Raw genomic sequence first — 18,868 nt, 5'->3', positions numbered from 1 at the left:
GCCTCTTAATACGCATTGAGCCCTTTCATTGTGATTAATGGGACTAGTCAGAGACTATCCTTATTCAGCAAAGCACTTTAGCTTGTGCCTAATTTTTGGACACTTAAACGGTTAAATCCCGTTGGAACTATGAAACAATGTAAAGGTATATGTTTGCCCAGTTTGGATAGGGATGGTCCTGCCTCAGGCAGGAAGTTGAATTAGATACCCCTGGAGGTCCCTTCCAGCCCTACTTTTCTATATCAAAATTTAGGAATCTACTTGAGTATTTTGCTGAAATGGGACTGCATTAAGATATGGCCTGAGACTTGCTAGCTGCACTCAGCTCCTGTAGATTGTTTTATGGTGTTTAACTCTGTAGACCAGGGGTCAGCAACGTCTGGCCTGTGCAGCCACTGGATCCAGCCCAGAGAGCCCAATGGCTTTTTCCATTCCCCCTCCACCCATACCAGGGCTAAGCAATTTCTGAGCCACTGCTGTGTCTTCCTCTTCCCCCTTCCATGCTTTACCAGCTGCGGTGCAGGTGCAGCCTGCAGCTGGTGGGAAGCTGTGCTGGGCCCAGGCAGCTGGAAGCTGCATCCATACAGCTGCCACTTCTTTGTCCGTCCCCCCGCCCTACCATCTCAGATGTGGCACAGAAATGGCTGCAGCTTCCAGCTGCTTGGCTGACAGCTCCCCGCTGCCTGGAAACTGTGCCTGTGCCCCAGTGAGGAGCAAGGGGCTGGGAGAAGCCCTGATGGCATGGGCATGGGTGGAGGAAAAGCTGCCATGCTGTGGAAGCTATGCAGTCCACATCAACCTGGAACCAGGCTGTTCTGGCCCACAGCTAGAAAAGGTTGCTGGCTGCTGCATTAGACGAAGAAAATAAGACACAAGTGCTGTTGACATTTACTGGTCGTTTGTGTCAATGCAAAGGCTGTTCAGGTAGAACTGCTCACTCCACCGTTCACACACAACTGATTAGTGTTCTGTCCCCCATTAGCTCCAGGTTTACATCCTGTACCAGGCGGCGTCTTCCCAGTGCCACCAGCTGCTGTAGTTTTAATGAAACTCCTTCCACCTCCTGTTTGTTTTCAGGTTTGTTTCAATGATTTAATAGATTCTGAAGGCTTACAAAAGTAACAGATAAAAATAATTTGTTCCATAAAGTGGGGTTGCATGCGGCCTGCATGGCATATGTGAGGGGTTAAACTGTGGCCCCTGCTTGGTTCGGCTTCCATTACTTGCACCTGTCCTCAGGGGTGGTGTGCAGCATGGAAGTCCATGGCGCAACAGGAAAGCCTGCAGCTGATGACTTGTGGAGAGGGGTGCCTATTGGGGCATGCGGTGTGGTGGAGTGGGATACCCACTCATGTGGAGGAGTGGGAAAGTAGGCTGCCCACACATGCTGTGCAAGCTGGGAGAGGGTGAATAGAGAAAGACAGGCATCTAGAGGGGGAGACCTTGGCTTACACTATTACAGTGCCCCTGGTGTGACCTGTGCAGAGTGCAGCCTCCAGCTGCTGAGAAGTGGGACAGCACTACCATGAAGTGTTGCATTTGAGTACAAGTTACTTTTATGTTTTTGGCAATGCAACAGCATCTCCTAATCAAGTATCTGCTCTCCCTCAAAACCAGGGCCCTTTTGTGCATGTGGATGAACTCATGGAAATTTTCCGAAGGTGCAAAATGCCAGAAAGTAAGTTGTTGCAATGCATCCCTGTATCTTACCCTCCCTTATTGGCAGGCAGTTGCCAGTTAAGACCTACTGAAGTTAAAGATGCTTGTTTTCCTCAATTTTATTTCTGCTATTAAAGTAGATACCCAGCAGCTCTGCTATGTAAATATGGAAGTAGTTATACCTTTCCCCCTGCCCTTCAGTAGGTCTCATTGTACCAAGATTAGGCTGCTGCTAAACACCAGAGATTTCCTATAAAGGCATGAAGACCATCAAGTCAATGTAAATGTGTAATTCACTGATTTATGATTGTTCCTGTTCAAACTGCTATAAGTAATACTAGACATTTCTGATATAAAACCACTCAACTAGCAAATGTAACTTGGCTAATAAAACTAGACTGAAAGCGGGCATTCAGGTTGTCACACTGCTCCTCTCACGGATTAAACATAATATTGTCCAGCTCAGAGCTATATCATATTTAGGTGATGAGAAACTTGGGTCTCATTTTTCTCAGTCCATGGAACTGCACAAAAAGCACCTGCTACCACATATAGCTTTCCATGGTTTATAGATGAGCAGGATTCAACCCTACTTTCATCTGAGAATTAAACTAGTCCAGAAGGATTGGACATACAGCGTGCCACTTAAGTCTGGACACTTGGTCTCTTGGCAGAGAGTAATTTAAATGTTTTTTGTAGTAGCAGATAGTCGCATGCTCCAGAAAAATCGAACTTCCGATTTTTTTTTTTTCCAAATAAAAATAGGAAGTGAAAAAAAATCATTTAATTAAAAGATGAAAAACTTCAATAGTAACTTTTAAGTGCAGGTCAAGTACATAAGTTTGGGCATTAGTTTCAGCATAGCCTATATGTGGAATCTGTCATTGAAACAATAAATGTCACTTGTCCCGGTGATTTCCCTGAAGCTGTTTTCTTAAAATAGTATAGTTTTCAATCCACTTATTTTGGTATTTTCTACTTGGCATTTAACCTCAGACACTGCAGATTCTATAATGTCTCTACCAACAGTGCTTTTATTTAAAGTAACTTTTTAAATTTTGTCCTGAAATGTTATTGTCTGGCAATTTCCAAAATAATGGTAGGGATTTCACATTTTCTATTTGCACTATTTACTAGTAGAAATAGAGTAACACACTAGTTGCACTCTAAAATTCACTCACTCAGTACATCTGTAACTGTTGCTAAAATAAACCATCTTTCTTAGTGTTCCTGTTAATAGCCGCATCAGATGTAAAATTTTGTGTCACTTTCCCTGCTGCCTCCCCAGCCCTGAACCAGAAAAAATTAGTTCAAGCTGAGCTACACTATTCAGTGATTTTTATTTTCTGATCTCCTTATTCTTTCTGGTTGACATGGCCTCTGCTGGAGGTAGTGTCAAGAAATCCTGACTGGCTCCTTGCGGTGATGCCATTCTCTGGTAATGTTTCCAAAAGTATGTTTAAATGAATTCACATGTTTTCCAGGGAAGCTTAATTTTGCTGACTGGTTTGTGCTTGAAGATAATTTATCTTTTCCTCATTCCAAAGCTGTTGATGAAGCTATAAGAATAATTACTGGAGGCCTGCCTGACCTAACTGTAGAAGGTAATGGACCTGTGGAAAATAATGCCATACTCAGTAAAGCTGTCAAGAGACCAAATGAAGATTCTGATGATGAAGAGGAGAAAGGATCAGTGGTTCCTCCTGTACATGACATTTACAGAGCACGACAGCAAAAGAGAATCCGGTGAAACAAGTTTAAAATCCTACTGATAGAAAAGGACTTTGAGAAATTTTTTTGCCTCTGAAGTCAAATGTTTAAAGGGACATCAGTTTTTAACAGATATCTTGGAGCGGAGATTTGTTACTGAGGTGCCTCTTATACCATAAGTTTCTTGGACAGACGAGTCTTAGAATGCTGAACAGATTTGTGCTCTGAACAAAATTAGGTTTTCAAAAAAAAGTGCAAAATGTCCAACTTGCATTTAGTTCCTCTTCAAGTGTGTTCACATCTACCACTTGAAATCTTGTGGGGTTTCAACAGTTTTATTTTAAAAACTGGATGGCTTATAATTGTGAAACATTTTTAATTCACATTTTCTGGAAAACAGTTGTTCTCAGTTTGCTCATGTAGTGTCCTGCCTTATTGTTTGTTTTTATTTATGGCAGAATGTATGAAATCTGTTTTGTAGTTTAAAATGGAAAAACATTCCTTTAAAATAAAAGGATATCAATAACTTCATGCCTCATTCAGGTTTTATTTCATACACATGGGGTTTTTTTGTTTAACACTGCTCAGCCAAAGCCACTTCAAAAAGGATGTTAGCAATAAGCCTTTCAGGGAAACCAATCATATCATACATATCTCAGGAGTTTAACTGTCCAGTACCCTTCAAGAACAGTGTGATAGTATCATTAACACAAAGGAAATTGTACAGATATTTACATACATGTGATCCTGATCCTCAAGTTCAGCAGAGCAAGGGTAGGAACTAAGGTAACTGTATGAAAAAGCACAGATAGATAAGCCAAATTCTGGCCTCTTGTGGTCAGCTGAGTGTAGCATTGCCATCAACAGTCAGCAAAATTATTAGAAAGTTGATTTGCTATGTGTTTTTCAATTTAGCTTGCCAGCTGCTAGCACTTGAGGAAGAGAACATGGAGTGATAATTTGAGATGCATTATGGAATGTACTAGCTACTACTAAATATAAACACATGAAAAGGTTACTGTAATCACTGTAGGATTTGCTTGGCCTACAAAACCCAAAACAGTCAGTAGTTTTTGGTACAAAATCCTCTATTGAACAAGCCATCTTGCTGACTAAGGCTACATTTCCTATTCCTGACAGTTTATGAAGAGTCAAACTTCATAACTAAGCCTTCAGAATGGGAACAAAATACAATGTACTGTACTGAACATGTGAACAACATGCAGAAGCAAAGCTTGGTGTCACAATAAGCAGAATCTAGTACTCATGAATATCTGCATTTTTGTGGCTTTGCAGGGGAGGAGGAAGCAGCCTCCTAGATAAAGGAAGTGTATTTTTATCCACTGGCACACCAGTCATCCAGGATCTGTACTTAAATTTCTTTTCATAACTGCATTTATTCATACTTACCATTACTACCACCTTTTCTTATAAGCAAGACCATTTGCTATTCTTTGCATTACCATGGGTCTGTAGAATAGGTGCTCAGATACCTCACTGTGACACATACAGAATGGGAATTGAAACAGAACGGAGCTTGCATATTAGGGTAAGCAACTATTTCTTTTTCTGGAGGTAAAACATAAGCTTGGAATGCTACACAGGGATTTCATACCAGTATACAGAACAAAAATAATGCCTACCTACAAAGCAGAAATGCCAGTTTTTACTTGCATCAAGCAAGATGGGGTAGGTCCTGTCTGTTATTTAACATCTTTGAACAACTGCAAAGTCAATGGTTACTCAAACCTGTTTCTTCTTCACCTGGACTCTTGGGTCAGGATTTCAAAACTTGATGCTTAAGTTTTAGATTTTTTACATGCATATTTAGATCTCTGAAGAAGTGACTTCATTTGCATAAGTGCTGAGCATGGAGCAGCTCCAAAGCGTAGAATTTAGAACCGATTAACCTCTAGTTTATTTCTTCCCTTCAGTCATCACTCAAAAGGGTAAAATAGCCCATGGTTTGGAAACTAACACAGTTTAGCACTTCTAAAACCAGGCTAGCAACAGCCTGGGAACAAGCTCAAGAGAGGCCTAGTTGGTTTCTTAAGGCCTCATAAAAGTACAAGTTAATGTGAAAAAGAACCTTAATTCAATTCCACATAAAAATAATTCTGAGTCAGATTCACATCATCTTTTGACATCAGTCAAGTTTGTTCAGTATTTGGCCTGCCCATTTAGTGCTATTACTGTAAAGCAGCATTATAAGATGCTTTTCCAGAAGGCAGTGATGCAAATAGTCAGTTACCACCAAGCATGTCTCAGTTAGCTAACATAAACTTACTTAAACTCAAACACCAATCCATGTTTCTGCAAATGTTCCTAAAAAAACCCAACCAAACTGCATTAATCTTAAAAAACAAGTTAAAGGAGCTACTATTGTACCCATTATAGCCTTCACAAAAACTAACAAATGTGTTTTCTTCATTAGCATTAATGAGTTCTTATGCGTGGGCATAAAAACTGCAGATAAGTATGAATTTGAAATGTGAATTATAGGAGGTGCTCAAGCACAGATATTCTTCACTTCCACTATTTTATTAAGTCTCCCTCATCATTATGAAGCCATGGTTTTGTTTGCTGCAAGTGTCCTTCAAGCTCTTTGCTGTTTTTGCCATTGTAACATTTGTCATACCCCTATTTCTCAGTCATTAAAATTATCTCCATTCTGGATTTAAGAAGATATCAATTTAGCAGTTACATTGTATTAGATTCCTTCCTAAACATATAACCAGAAGAAAAAGTGCCTTGAAACACTATGAAGAAATATAGTTGATTGTTTAGGATATGCCAAGGGTGCCCAGCTAGAAGCAGTGGGACAAAACTAATGGAAGAAAATCTTGTAAAAAAGTAGGAGGCTTATAGGTTAAAGGAATTCACAACCAGATTGACGAATCATCTGAATATGCTGGAGGGTTCAAATCTAGAACTGGCTGTGGGGAGATGATGACACATATTGACAGTCCAAGTGTTATGCTGATTACAACTCTGGACATCAATTGTTATCTGCTTCAAAATCTCCTCACAGTCTCCTCTTGGCCTGGCCCTTCAGATTCCTCTCCCTATATGACCATCTTCCATCCCGCTCCTTCCTTTTACCCACACCATTCAATTTCTTCCTTACCTCACACTAACCCCACACTTCTGCCCCCCAAAGAATACAAAAATGAATGTAGCAGCACTAGAGAGGTGTACCCATAGCCTTGATAATCTTACTCATGTATCCTTTTTAAAAAATTGTAACCCCCACATCTGCTTTTGTATAGCACACAGCTCAAGTGACTTCAAGAATAAATGAAAACTTTGGGTAATACTGATAAAAAAATAATTTAAAAAATGTACACATTTAAAATCACATTAAATAGAATAGTAAAAGTCGAGCAGTTTGTTTTCTAACCTTCACTCTTTTTTAACAAACTGATGAGGTGTTAAGTTACATAGACAAGTTATTAAAAAAATAAAAATCACACGGAGCTACAACAGCATTATGGACTACTGCACTTCCAGAGCAGCATTTATATTGTAAAAGGTTGGAAGCATCCACTATGAAAAAACAAGACTTAAGATTACAGCCTGATATGCAAAAGTATGGAGAACAATAGTATCAAACACTTAAGGAAGACAGTAAGGAATTCACTTCTCTGGAATACTTTATACTTTCCTTATGCAGAATTTGTAAACAGACAATACAAAAAATTACTAGACAAATAAAGTTACAGTTTTCACCTTTTCTCCCTAACCACAAGCTCAAAAACCTTCAACTATAACGATAGAAAAAAATGTGGCCAAGAAACCTCTGACAGAAAAACGGTTTGTTATTGATGTAATTATTTTTTAAATCATAAAATGAAGAAATCTGTGTTTCACACTGGCATACAAAGAAATCAAACAATGTAGTCCTATGTCCTCATCCTCAGAGCTGAAAGCTCCTGCAACCTTCTCCCCCTGTTCAAACTGTAGGAACTACTGCTACTTCAAAGTGTCAAAAGAAACAGAAACACTGGTATACATGATGTACGTACATCCCATTCAAACTACAGTGACTGACTAAAGAAAGAATAGAATCGACAGCGTAATTAGCACTTAAAAAACAGGCCTCGTTTTAATTCCTTTGTTTTAGAATACACCAGGACTTGTCAATGTTTTGGGCAGAGTCCCCAAAACATCTGCAACCTCAACTCGTAAGACGTTGGCATACCAGGGGTGAAGGGCAGGGAAGCCGAAAGGCCCAATCCTTGTGGCAGCACAGTCCTGGCCCTTTCCCCACCGTCCATCCCAAGGTGCATGTGCCAAGCAAAATGTCTTTGCGTGCCATGCTCTGGCACCTGTGCTGGGAGTTGCCTACCCCTGGAATATAGTCTATTTTATTGAGGCCCCCAGTTTAGGAGTAGGCACTGGGCTATTTTGCCCATGGGTACATCACCTTATGGTAACCGAGATGCTAATCACTTCTGAAACCACTTCTTACCCAAAGCCTCCTGGGCAGTATCAGCTGAAGACCACTTCAGTTTTCCTTCTAACTCATTACTACTGTGCAGCAGTGTCGTGTGCCAGGAAGCGTGATGTGACGCTACTGTGCAGTCAGTGTCGTGAAAAAGCCATTTGGCATCGCTAATGCACAGTACTCTGGTACTATGCAGTCATTTAGTTGTTTATACAAGTACTAAATAAATGACTGCAGTAATGACTACACAGTCAGCATCTCATGTGGATGCAGCCACAGCCTTAGATTTAAGATTTACTTACTTCTCAAAGAAAAAAATATTACTTTTCATGCTGTTGAACCACTGAGATCAGAACACCTTCAGAGGACCCTCATTTGAGAGATTAAGTAGATAATTTCTCAAGGATCTACAAATGTTTTTGAGTTCAAGAACTTCTCTATAAAACTGGAAAACAAAATACCACCAAATATTTTCACATTAATTCCAATTAACTTAAAATAGCTCATTTCCTTCTATACACATAAAAATTACTATTACCAAAATTTTATTGATTTGTTCTGAATTTAATTGGTATTTCTGAAGCTATGAGCATAAGTCTTCACTTACGTCACAATTTAAAAAACAAGTAGTTTCCTTCAGCCTAAAATTCAATGGTGAAGCCTTTATCCATCTTCTAAAAACATTAAATTTGACTTTTAAAAATAAGTAATTTACATAAAAAGGAATAAACTATCAGCAACAGAAAGGCAAGAAGTGCCAGTCTTATCAAAACAGTTTTCTCTCTGCCCTTCTGAAATCTTTACAATAAATAAATAAATAAATAAATAAATAAATACAGTTGCAATCTTACAGATTGCCACCTTTGTAAATACTGTACAAAGAGGACAGTTACCCGATATCCAGAAAATTCACTACAAAAATATAATTATATAATGTTTTTGGTAACGCATTTGCAGGTAGAGAGGAAAACATGCAATAGAAAAAATGTGATTAGCAGAAAGACTAGTAGCTTTCAAATACAAAATATAATATTACAGTAAAGTGCTGCATTTGGCCTCACTCTTGATTACTGTTAGCCAAGTTTCCTCACATCTGGAATTTTATGTTAGTTAAACTGTTACGTTTGTCAATTGTTAGTATAAGGTTTCTCGAGGCCAAATCACTCAAACTTGGAAGAGACCTTTGCTAATCTGCTTTACATCAAAGCACATACTACCTTTGTGATAAACTAAGAGAGTTTGGACACCTAAAATCAGCCATTTAAGATGCCATTTGATTGCAAAATTATCACTTTATCTAGCAGCTGCTCAGTTTCTGAAAACTGCAAAAAAAAAAAATACAGATCATTAGTCTGGCATACCTAAAGATTCAACTGTTTTTACTTCAGAGCACCTTTCTCCTTCAGAATAAGCCAGTGTTACTTAGTTAAAGAAAAAAAAAAAGTTTAAATGGAAAGCTGTTTTCCAGAGCAAAGTTAGGCGCAACATTTTAATAGAAGACAAAACTAACACTGTCTAAGAAGCATACGAACAGGTATTATAACTTTTCTGACTTCCCTACTAGTTGAGATTCTTCTTTATCCAGTATTTTGCTGAGAACAGCGTCATAGTAAGGGCTGAAGACCATCTTGTTATAATTGACAAGACGAACGTATTTGACAGCAATTTCTTCCAGCTCCTTTTGAATAGGGCCTAGTCCACCTGGAATGGCAGGTAAAAACTTCTGGGGACTCGAAGCAAGATAACTCTCCAGGAATGTCTGGATTCGAGAATCTGGAAAAGGGTAAGAAAAGGAGCAAGGTTTAAAAAATAAAGTCACAGAAGAAATAAGTAATCTTCCTACATGGGGGGGGGGGTGGAAAAAAAAAAGGAGAGTCAAACATGGTAAGCACACATTTTGAGATCAGTCTGCAAGAAAATTTCAATCTAGAAATTCCTTTGGGCATAGACTGCCAACTGTGCTAAGCTGTATTATGTTATACCAGGGGTTGGCAACTCCCAGCATGTGTGCCAGAGCATGGCACGTGCGGACATTTTGCTCAGCATACCACAGCCAGCCCAGGCTCTGGGCAGCTACTGCCAGCCATGGAACCCAGGCTGCTCGCAGCAGGCAGTAGGGAGGCTGCAAGTCTTGCTGCAAGCAGCCTGGGCTCTATAGCAGGCAGCAGCTGCACAGAGCCTGGGCTGGCTGTAGCAGGCAACCAGGAGGCTGCAGACAGCTGCACCAGGCTCCAGAGCTCTGGCTGGACTCCATAGCGGTAGTGGCTGCATGGCTAGGCAGGTGCCTGGGACATCACAACCCGTCCCTCCCACCCCCCACCATGTGCCCCAAGACAAGCATACAGCTGCCACCATCATGGAGATGGTGGTGGGGCCTCAGTGCAGCTGTTTGCAGCCTCCTAGCTGCCTGCTGCAGGTACCCAGAGCCCAGGCGGGCTGTGGCAAGCAGCTGCACATGTGCTCCGAGGAGGATGGTGGGGGAGGGGCTGGAGTTATGCTATCCCAGGCCCCTTCCTAGCCACGCACCCTGAGGTGCAGCCGCCACCGCCACCACCACCGAGCTCAGCCAGGGCTCCAGAGCCCAGTGCAGCTGTCTGCAGTCTCCAGCTACCTACTACAGCCACCTGGGCTCTGAGCAGCTGCAGCAGGCAGGCTGCAAACAGCTGCACCAGGGTCTGGGGCCCCAGCACCAACACTGTGACAGCGACAGCTACATGTGCACCTTTGGGCGCACAGTGGAAAAGGGACTGGGGCAGCACAACTCTGTCTCCTCCCCTGCTGTCTGCCTAAAGGTGCATGTGCACCCACCGCCAGCAACAAGGATCAGGCCTCTTGTGGCTCTCCCACTGTCTACCTCTGGCATGTCAAGTTGAGGCGTGGGTTGTGGTGTTTTTGGTCAAAAGTGTTGCTGACCCCTGTGTTATACTGTCCAAAAAAAGATCAGAGCTCAGCAGTTACTACATATCACACAGTATCCAAAGCTGACATGGTGACATAAATAACTGTGCAGCTCAGTGGGGCACTATTAAAATCGAGAGAACCAGGTTCCAAAGGTGATCGCTGAAGTCCTGCAACTGAAATTTGGGAAGTTACATTTGAATATTTTGGACTGATTTCCAGAAGTGCTTACAGGTCTGAAGTCAAATCAGTCTCGTTTAGGATGCAGCCAGAGCCAGCAGAAAGAACCAAATGCCTGTCTTAATAAATAGCCAATACGTAAGCAATGCCAAAACATTCTAATAACCTGGTTTGTTAGTAGCATAAGAAAGGAGGATGGTTAGAACACAACCCATGCCCTCCAAGCATACCTATCAGCTTGCATATGGTGTTGTCAGGATTTGCCACTGCCTCGATCTGTCCTTTAAGTACAGTCTCTTTCTCAGTTGTGAATGGTGTAAACCCATGCTGGGAAAGACAGCTGTTGACTTCAGCACACACCTTCTCACCAATGATAGCCAAAGCATCACCCAAGTTAAAGGAGCTAAAGAGAGGGCAGAGGATTAAAACATTCTTTAGGGATTATATATTATTCATTTTATATGCCATCCAATTAAATTGTTATGAGTTGCCAATATGGTAACAAACAATTTCTCAAGTGCATATGGCAATTATTCTATACCAGCAAGCATCTTAACAGACATACAATAAAACTGTTTTGTAAAGGGCATATGGAGACCAGTCCAAGCTACGGAGCATAGTATAGCATAAACCCACATAATCAAAATTTTGTTTGGAGCCAAGTAACAACAAAAGCATTTTTGGGCCTAAGTGAACAAAGCCACTGAACAACATCCACCTTCCTTGGAGAACAGAGTTTAGCTATGAGGTAAGGACATGTGCAAAGTCCTGCACTTGGGACAGAACAATTGCATGCACTAATACAGGGGAAAAGACTAGCAAGGGTGCAGAAAAAGACCATAATCTGAGTATGAGCCAAGAATGTGTTTCTGTTGCAAACAAGGCCAACAGCATACTGGCCTGTATTAATACGAGTTAATCTTGCAAGTCAAAGGAAGTAATTCTGTTCTGTTTTGCACTGGTGATGCCTCACCTGGAATACTGTACCCAGTTTTAGAAAGTCTAGTGGAGAGCTGCAAAAAACTGATTAAAAGGCCTGGGAAACTTGATTCATGGAGGAAACCCTGAAAGAACTGGGATTTTTTTTAGCCTGGAGAAGGGAAGACTGGGGGGGGGGTTATACGGAGGATAGAGATAGACTATAGCAGGGGACAAGACAAGAACTAATGGTCTTAAATTGCAGCAAGGGAAATTTGGGTTAGATATCAGGCTCACTATGGGAGTGGTTAAACACTGGAACAGGCTAGTCCTACAGAGGTGGTAGAATCTACATCCTTGGAAGTTTTTAAGAGCAGATTAAACAGGCACTTGACTAGGATGTACTAGATGACTTGAATAGGGGGAGTTAACTAGGTGACCTCCTGAGGTCCCTTCCAGCCCTATGTTTCTACAATTCTATAAGCCATGCAGATACTCACGGAAGGTGCATGCCTGCCAGCAGCACCTTTATAATAGCTTTAATTTTGTCAGCAAATCCTGGCAGACCAGAGAGTGCTGTGCCTGCTGCACTGAATGTGACCAGGAGGACAGCTCCAATCAAGATGAGCTGTTCCAGCTCCAGCTGCATTTCCTGAAAACGGGATTGGTCCATTAACATCGTCTGCAAAGAAATTTACAAAATGAGTGTAAAATACTGGGCTAACAATTAAGTACAGTGAAAATAAAACCAATTATAGCAAATGCAATGGTGTAATGCAGACGGATCTGAAACCCAAATTCCTCCAGAACTTTCATTTCCATTTGTTTGGACAGCAGTACCAAAGTAACAACAAAAGCATTTTCAGGGGAATCCAGCATGGAGAGCTCTACAAGTGGCATGCCTGGAAGCCCAAACAGGAAGTATCTGTATTAATAGAGGATCTCTCAGCCCATTGCATGACATTTCCAAACACACTCTTCAAATCTGGTCTTCTAGGGCCTTTGTACACACCACAATATTGGCCTTTAAAGTGTCTTAAATGCCCTTTTGTATTATTGCAAAAAAAAAAGGTATTACTATTTGCATATTTGGCAGCGTACTCCATTTTAAATGACTTTGGTATGTAGCAAGATAAAATACCTCCAACATGTTTTAATTTGCTACCTAACAAAGTGCAACAGTGCATGGGGCACTGGAAGCTACTGTGCTTGGGGTTTGGCAGGCCCTGCACAGCTCAGGGGCTGCGGGACCCAGCGGCAGCCCGTGCAGGCAGGCTCCACTGAAGAAGAAGAAGAAAAAAAAAAAAAAAAAAAAAGCAGCAACAAGCCTGATCTTTTCCTTTCCCCTCTCTCTGGAGCCTGCCTGAGCTGTGCGGGTGCCACCTCAGGAGCCCCTATGCAGCTCAGGAACTGCTTGGCCCACCGGCAGCTCCCCACCTCCCCCCAGCCAAAGAGGCAGGTAAGGATTAGGCCTCCACCCTTGTGTACACGCCACATGGGTTTAGTTCAGTTTAATTCTCCCTATATTGAAGCGGTGTTTTAAAAACCCCACTGTTTCAATTTAGGGAGGACTGAACTGATTTAAACCCCCTGGCATGTACAAGCAGCCCTAGGAAACAACACAATTCAACTGTACCCGTTTTTCCACCTTCAAAGCAAAAATGGCCAAGCTTCATGATCAAAACAATCTAATCTGAAAGTTTGTCCATCACTGTGCCTGGTGCCAGATACTTCCAAAAAACATGCAAGAAATGCTGTATTGAAAAGGACTGGAGCAAGAGCAGGCCAGAAACAAGGTGCTTTGGCAGGTGTGTGGAGGCTTCAGTCCCCCTCATTTTGAGTACTATATTTATTCACAAAATTGAAGTTTTGAAAAATGTTTCATCACTGTATTTCTGAGTTTCTATTACAAATGGGTATATGTTTTTTTTTCTTTTTATCTTAAAGAAGAAAAGTAAGTTACTTATTAGTAACTGATGATGCTCTCACTTGTGGGCCTCAACTTGAGTCTTTAATCTGACTTTCTGCCTTAGCTATACACAGAGTTTGTGCTCTCCCTACAACTCCCCACCCCTCGAATATCTTTGCCCCATGCCAAAGGGATAAAGACTGGTGAGGACTTTCTGCTCCTTAGATCCACTGTAACCACAGGAGTCCTACATGATCAACTCCAAGACAAAGGCTGAATGCAATGTGTATGTGAAAAATACAAATCTCAAAGAACTCGAGTTACTAGAAACTAACTTCCTTTTCTCTTTTAATTACCCACATGCACATTCTCACTTATAGGTGATCCAAAGCAGTGCCCACATATCTGGAGGTGGGTCTCAGAGATTTTATGTAAACAAATGGAGAACTGCCCTGCCAAATGTGGCACAGCCCAGAGGTTTCTAGGATGGCATAAGGCTTAGTGTAGGTGTGGATGGAGCTCCAGGTAGCTACCTTGCAGGTATCACCTATGGGAAGAAAGAGATAAAGAGAACTAGTCTAAACTTTGGAGGAGTGAACCAACTTGGGCAATCTTATAACACAATTTGACTAGACAGTCTCTGGCCTAAAACTGTTGTGCATTTACATCAATCAGCTATGGAAACAAATGCCCAAAGGAACTTAAGGTAGGACCAAGCTTTTCCAAAGCAGTAAGTCAAATCCCTTTTGACTCTGAGCAAATAAAAAAGTCTCAGTTCAGGAGGAGCATGGCTTTGGAAGGTAAATGCCAGCAGAGATCTCCTGACTCAAGTGAAACTCAAACTACTTTAGGTAGGAAGTTAAGATGGGTCAATGATCACTTTTATCCAGGTAGAAAACAACATCGGGAGCATCTGCTAGCAGGGCAGTCATTCCCCTAGCCAAGTCAATGGCAATCAAAAAGGCTGTTTTCAAAACACATGAGGTTATAGGCTTACACAGCAAATCCAGAGGTGAAGTTAATGACTTAGTTAATGAAGTTAATAACTGAGATAATGCCCTAAAATGGTTTTGGAGACTCAGAGTGTGGTGAAGTGCCTACACAAAGATTTCAACAGTAGCATATAGGAGGAAGAAGTTGAGGAATGAGACTATGAGCATTGTGCTGTGAACCAGGTGCACAGGACGCCGCCACCCCCCCAAGCTTAACAAGGCTAGGGAAGACATTGTGAGCAGAGTCCTTAGGAGCACTGAAAAGTGTTAAGTTGTGCCTGAGAACAGGACTAGGAATTGTGGGACCTGGATTTGGTCAGTACCAAATCCTCTCAGTGCTGAAATGGAAAGCTCCAGCACTGCCAAACAGCCTCCATGTTCCCCTCAAGAACTCAGAGGTGAGGCTGGCATCGTGGGAGGCAGTACTGAAGGGAAGTAGTGGTACTGCATGCTAACTTCAAGCAACAACATTTAGACCCAGACTTTTTAGTTGAGCGTGGAGGAGACTGAGTTTACTGAGACTTCTCTGGTGACTTGCAAGGTTCAGCAAGGGTCCTTGTTGGGCCTCAAAATTTTAACCTCAGTTATCAAATATGCTTAACTAATAGCCTCTCCCAATACCCATGTTGTTAGCTGTTGATACATTTTATTAAGTACTTGAAACAGGACCTCTTCAGGATATTAAAACAGAGAAACAGTAAAATCAGAAACAGTACGGCCAGGTATTTCCTGAAAACCAGTACTGATACAACTGAGCTTCACTGCAACCTGACAGTGGTCATGAAGTCTTAAGCTTTAGATGACATGGTAATAGCAAGAGCTGCTCGCTGGTATTGCACACTAGAGATCTACACCAAGCCAAGGCAAGAGCGATACCTGAAGGACTTCAGAGCTGGATGCAACTGGAAAGTGCTGAACTGGATACTGAAGTCAGACTTCTCTAACAGAAAACATTTAAGCTTTAGCTACTTTTTTTTTTTTTCCCTTAGAGGTCCTGAACTTAGATGACTGGCAGACAGAACACTTGTCTTGGATGTATACATCCTCCAGACAAGATACTTGGAGGGTCTATTGGAGTTGCTCACACTCAAACAATGAAGTGAAAAATTATAAGCCAAGGCAGGGGTGCCCTTTGGCATTGAAGTAAGAAAGGGCAATGTGGGGGGAACATGGGGGTGAGAGGGGCGGGAGGAGTCGGTGAGGTATATATCTGCAGCCAGAAGGCCCTATCCTTCCTTTCAAGTGGGAGCAGGGGATGGAGAGAACTTATAGAAGGAAGAGATAAAACAAGCAGTGCAGGCTTTGAAGAAGGAAAAAAGAACCCCCCCCCAAAAAACAAACAAAAAAAAAAAAAAACAACCCACACATGGGTCAAAACCTGGCCAACAAAATGCTGAACCCGAACAGGTGGTTGAGAGGAAGAGGACAGCAAGAAGTACACACTGCCATTTATCCTCTTGGCGTAGGGCCATGAAGGAAGGCAGGACTAGAATTCACTGTGCAGGTCTGGTAAAGGCAAAAAAGCTTCCAACTGCAGACTTGGGGCATGAGACACACCCACAAGTTGAATGGGTGTTTGGATTATTTATTTTTTGAAGTTAAGAAAAAAAACTATTGGGTTTCTGTGTTTAAAGAATAATAAACTATCCATCATAAATCACATGGAGACAGATTCACAGCCCAGTTGTGAATGTTACTTCTCTGAATATGACACCTCAGAGTTGTAAGGAAATTCCTGAGATAACCTATATTTTATGAATTACAACCATCACAGTGGTATTGCCAGCCTTGGTCATTTTCAAGGGGCCTAGGCCAAATTGCAGAAGTCTGGCTAAGTAGAAGACCTGTTTTTGAGTGACCATAGTGTAAACATTTGCAGATGTGACATCTAGCTTGGTCAGCAAAGTAAAGGAAGCCAACCACATGTCTAACTAAATGCAATTAAACCAAGCACAAGGCCTGGAAACAGACATTATAAGGGAAAACCATACACTACATAATCCAAAATATTAGTAGTACTGATTGATGTAACCAAATGTATTGGATGTTATTTTGCTATATTTTTGTTAAGATGCTTAGATAATTCGTAAAAACAAAAACAGCCTTGTCAAAGATGACAATAAACTACGGTAAAGAAGAAACAGGCCAGTGCAGAACAGCATTCCACAACGGGGAAGGGAAGAAGATAAGAAACCTTCCCTTTTACTTTCCCAAGGATACAAATCCCAACTAAATGACACTTTCCAAATCCACAGTTCCAAAAGTTAAAGTGAAACAAAGACATTTAAATAAAGCCAATCAAAGATCATTTATTAGAATATTAGAACTAACCATCTATAAATATTGGGTATAGGCTGCTGGGAAATTTGGAGAACTCGAAGTTAAGAAGACCTACTACCAATCTGCGTGCCATCTTTCTCCCCCACTCGAGTCTGCCCCCCCAGCCAATATAGGTGAGAATCTATGTTGTGCTGCCACGGCTAGCCAGATAAAAACAAACATGTATCCCAAAGTCTATATTTTAAAATGGAAGCAAATAAAATGATTGGACTGTAAACCTGTTTCTGCCTTTCTTCTTTATTTTATTATCAGTAGCCTACTCACAAGTTACCTGTCAGCAGGGTAACAATGGGGAAAGATGATCCACAGAGTTTCTCCTGGGTGGTTCCATTCCTAACTCAACATCAGTCAAATTAACTCCAGATTATAAAAGAATATAGCCTCACCATCTCTGAAAGCTGCAAATTTAGCTCAAGTTCAGAGCTTTTGACTCAGAATCTTCCCAGCCATGGGAAAACTACTCTATTCTTAAATAAGAGACCTAAAACAGACAGACAGCTCTTCTATAACAAATTCTTAAACCCTGAGATTATGCTGTAGAGCCTCCATGCACATATAACAATTAGAAACACAATCCCCCAGCATGAAACCATGTGAAAATGGTGGGAGTCATCCAGGAAGGACCCTCTGCATCATCTTTTCACTTTATGACTACCGTAATTCACATACTGGAGCCTAGTTGATGGACCATTTTGCAACAGCATTTGAGAATTATATATACACACAGCAAATTCACAAGGAAATTCCTAAATGAACACTTGCCTTATAAAAGTGATCTGGAAGAACAAAAAGGTATTGTATGCGCTAGAGCAGCACCTAGAGGACTCACCAAGTCTGTGGCTTCACCATACTAGGCACCATGCATGCATGTATTAGATGCAGCCCAGGCCTGGACATCTTAATCAAATTGGACACTGGGGGCACATCCAGACGAACGTGGCTGTGTGGGATGTGACACCACAAACATGTCTCCAGCACCCTGGATGTCCAGGGGTCAAAAAACACACACACCACACCGGAACAGCACGTGCACAGGCAGTGCACGTGGCTGAAAAGCAGAGCCAGGCTTCCTGGAGCCATGCTTCAGCTGCCAGCCAGGCTCCTCCTGGCAGGATCACCACAGCTGCAGCCCTGGGGTAACTTGTCATGCGCCAAAGCGCATGTGGCATGGGTGTTCCCTGGGGACACGTAGCAGTGGTGCAAGGTGCGCCGCTGCTACTTGTCCCTGGGGAACCAAACATCCACGCTCATCTGGACACGCCCCAGGAAGGGAAACAGGCACAGAAAAGAAAGCAACCTGCCCTGCAGGAGCAGATACAAAAATCAAGCATCTCCCTGCCCGCTGCTTTACCCACTGGATCACTGGCTTTTTTCCCTTCCTTCAGTTAAATACATTTCCATTTTCCACAGACACATTCTAAAGGGATTTATTCCATCAGGTAGGCAAGTGCTTCAATTACCACCTTAATCCCCCCCCCAACCAACAAAACTTTTAATATCTTGTGCCTGTGATGTGGTTAGGGAGACCCAACAGTTTCTGTTGTACCACCAGGAACTGTACAGAGAAATGAATACTGTTAAATAAACACCTACTTCTGGAAAAGGCCGGTGTACATGATCCCACTTTAGCAGCTTCAGGTATGCCTGATTCTGAACAGAGACAGGACACAGCACAGGAATTCCACTAGCTGCAGGGCCACCACCAAAGGGTGAAGATAAATTTATGCGCCTTAGCTTAGTAAGATCATCTGATGCCTCCTGAAGCCAGTCTGTGACAAAGTCTAGAGAGTCTGCAAAGGGGTAGGGGGAAAGGGA

At 41.9% G+C, this 18,868-nt stretch overlaps 2 protein-coding genes across 2 annotated transcripts in view; one reads left to right on the top strand and one right to left on the bottom strand.

Moving 5' to 3' along the window:
- The window catches only part of CSTF3 (cleavage stimulation factor subunit 3), a 78,895-nt gene extending 75,000 nt beyond the window's left edge, over positions 1-3,895 (top strand). The window contains exons 19-21 of the mRNA XM_006033977.3: positions 983-1,077; positions 1,618-1,678; positions 3,207-3,895. Of these exons, the coding sequence (XP_006034039.1) occupies positions 983-1,077; positions 1,618-1,678; positions 3,207-3,409 (359 nt within the window). The 3' untranslated portion in view covers positions 3,410-3,895. The remainder of the gene's footprint in view (positions 1-982; positions 1,078-1,617; positions 1,679-3,206) is intronic.
- A 72-nt stretch (positions 3,896-3,967) lies between these two features.
- Positions 3,968-18,868, bottom strand: part of TCP11L1 (t-complex 11 like 1) — a 28,097-nt gene continuing 13,196 nt past the window's right edge. Inside the window, exons 5-8 of the mRNA XM_006033980.3 lie at positions 18,647-18,843; positions 12,313-12,494; positions 11,125-11,297; positions 3,968-9,589 (exon numbers count right to left, since the gene is read on the bottom strand). Coding sequence (XP_006034042.2) covers positions 9,354-9,589; positions 11,125-11,297; positions 12,313-12,494; positions 18,647-18,843 — 788 coding nt within the window. The 3' untranslated portion in view covers positions 3,968-9,353. The remainder of the gene's footprint in view (positions 9,590-11,124; positions 11,298-12,312; positions 12,495-18,646; positions 18,844-18,868) is intronic.

This window comes from Alligator sinensis, unplaced genomic scaffold (genome assembly GCF_000455745.1).
Source record: "Alligator sinensis unplaced genomic scaffold, ASM45574v1 scaffold57_1, whole genome shotgun sequence".
Taxonomy (NCBI): Eukaryota; Metazoa; Chordata; order Crocodylia; family Alligatoridae; genus Alligator; species Alligator sinensis.
This window is presented reverse-complemented; position numbering and strand designations above follow the sequence as displayed.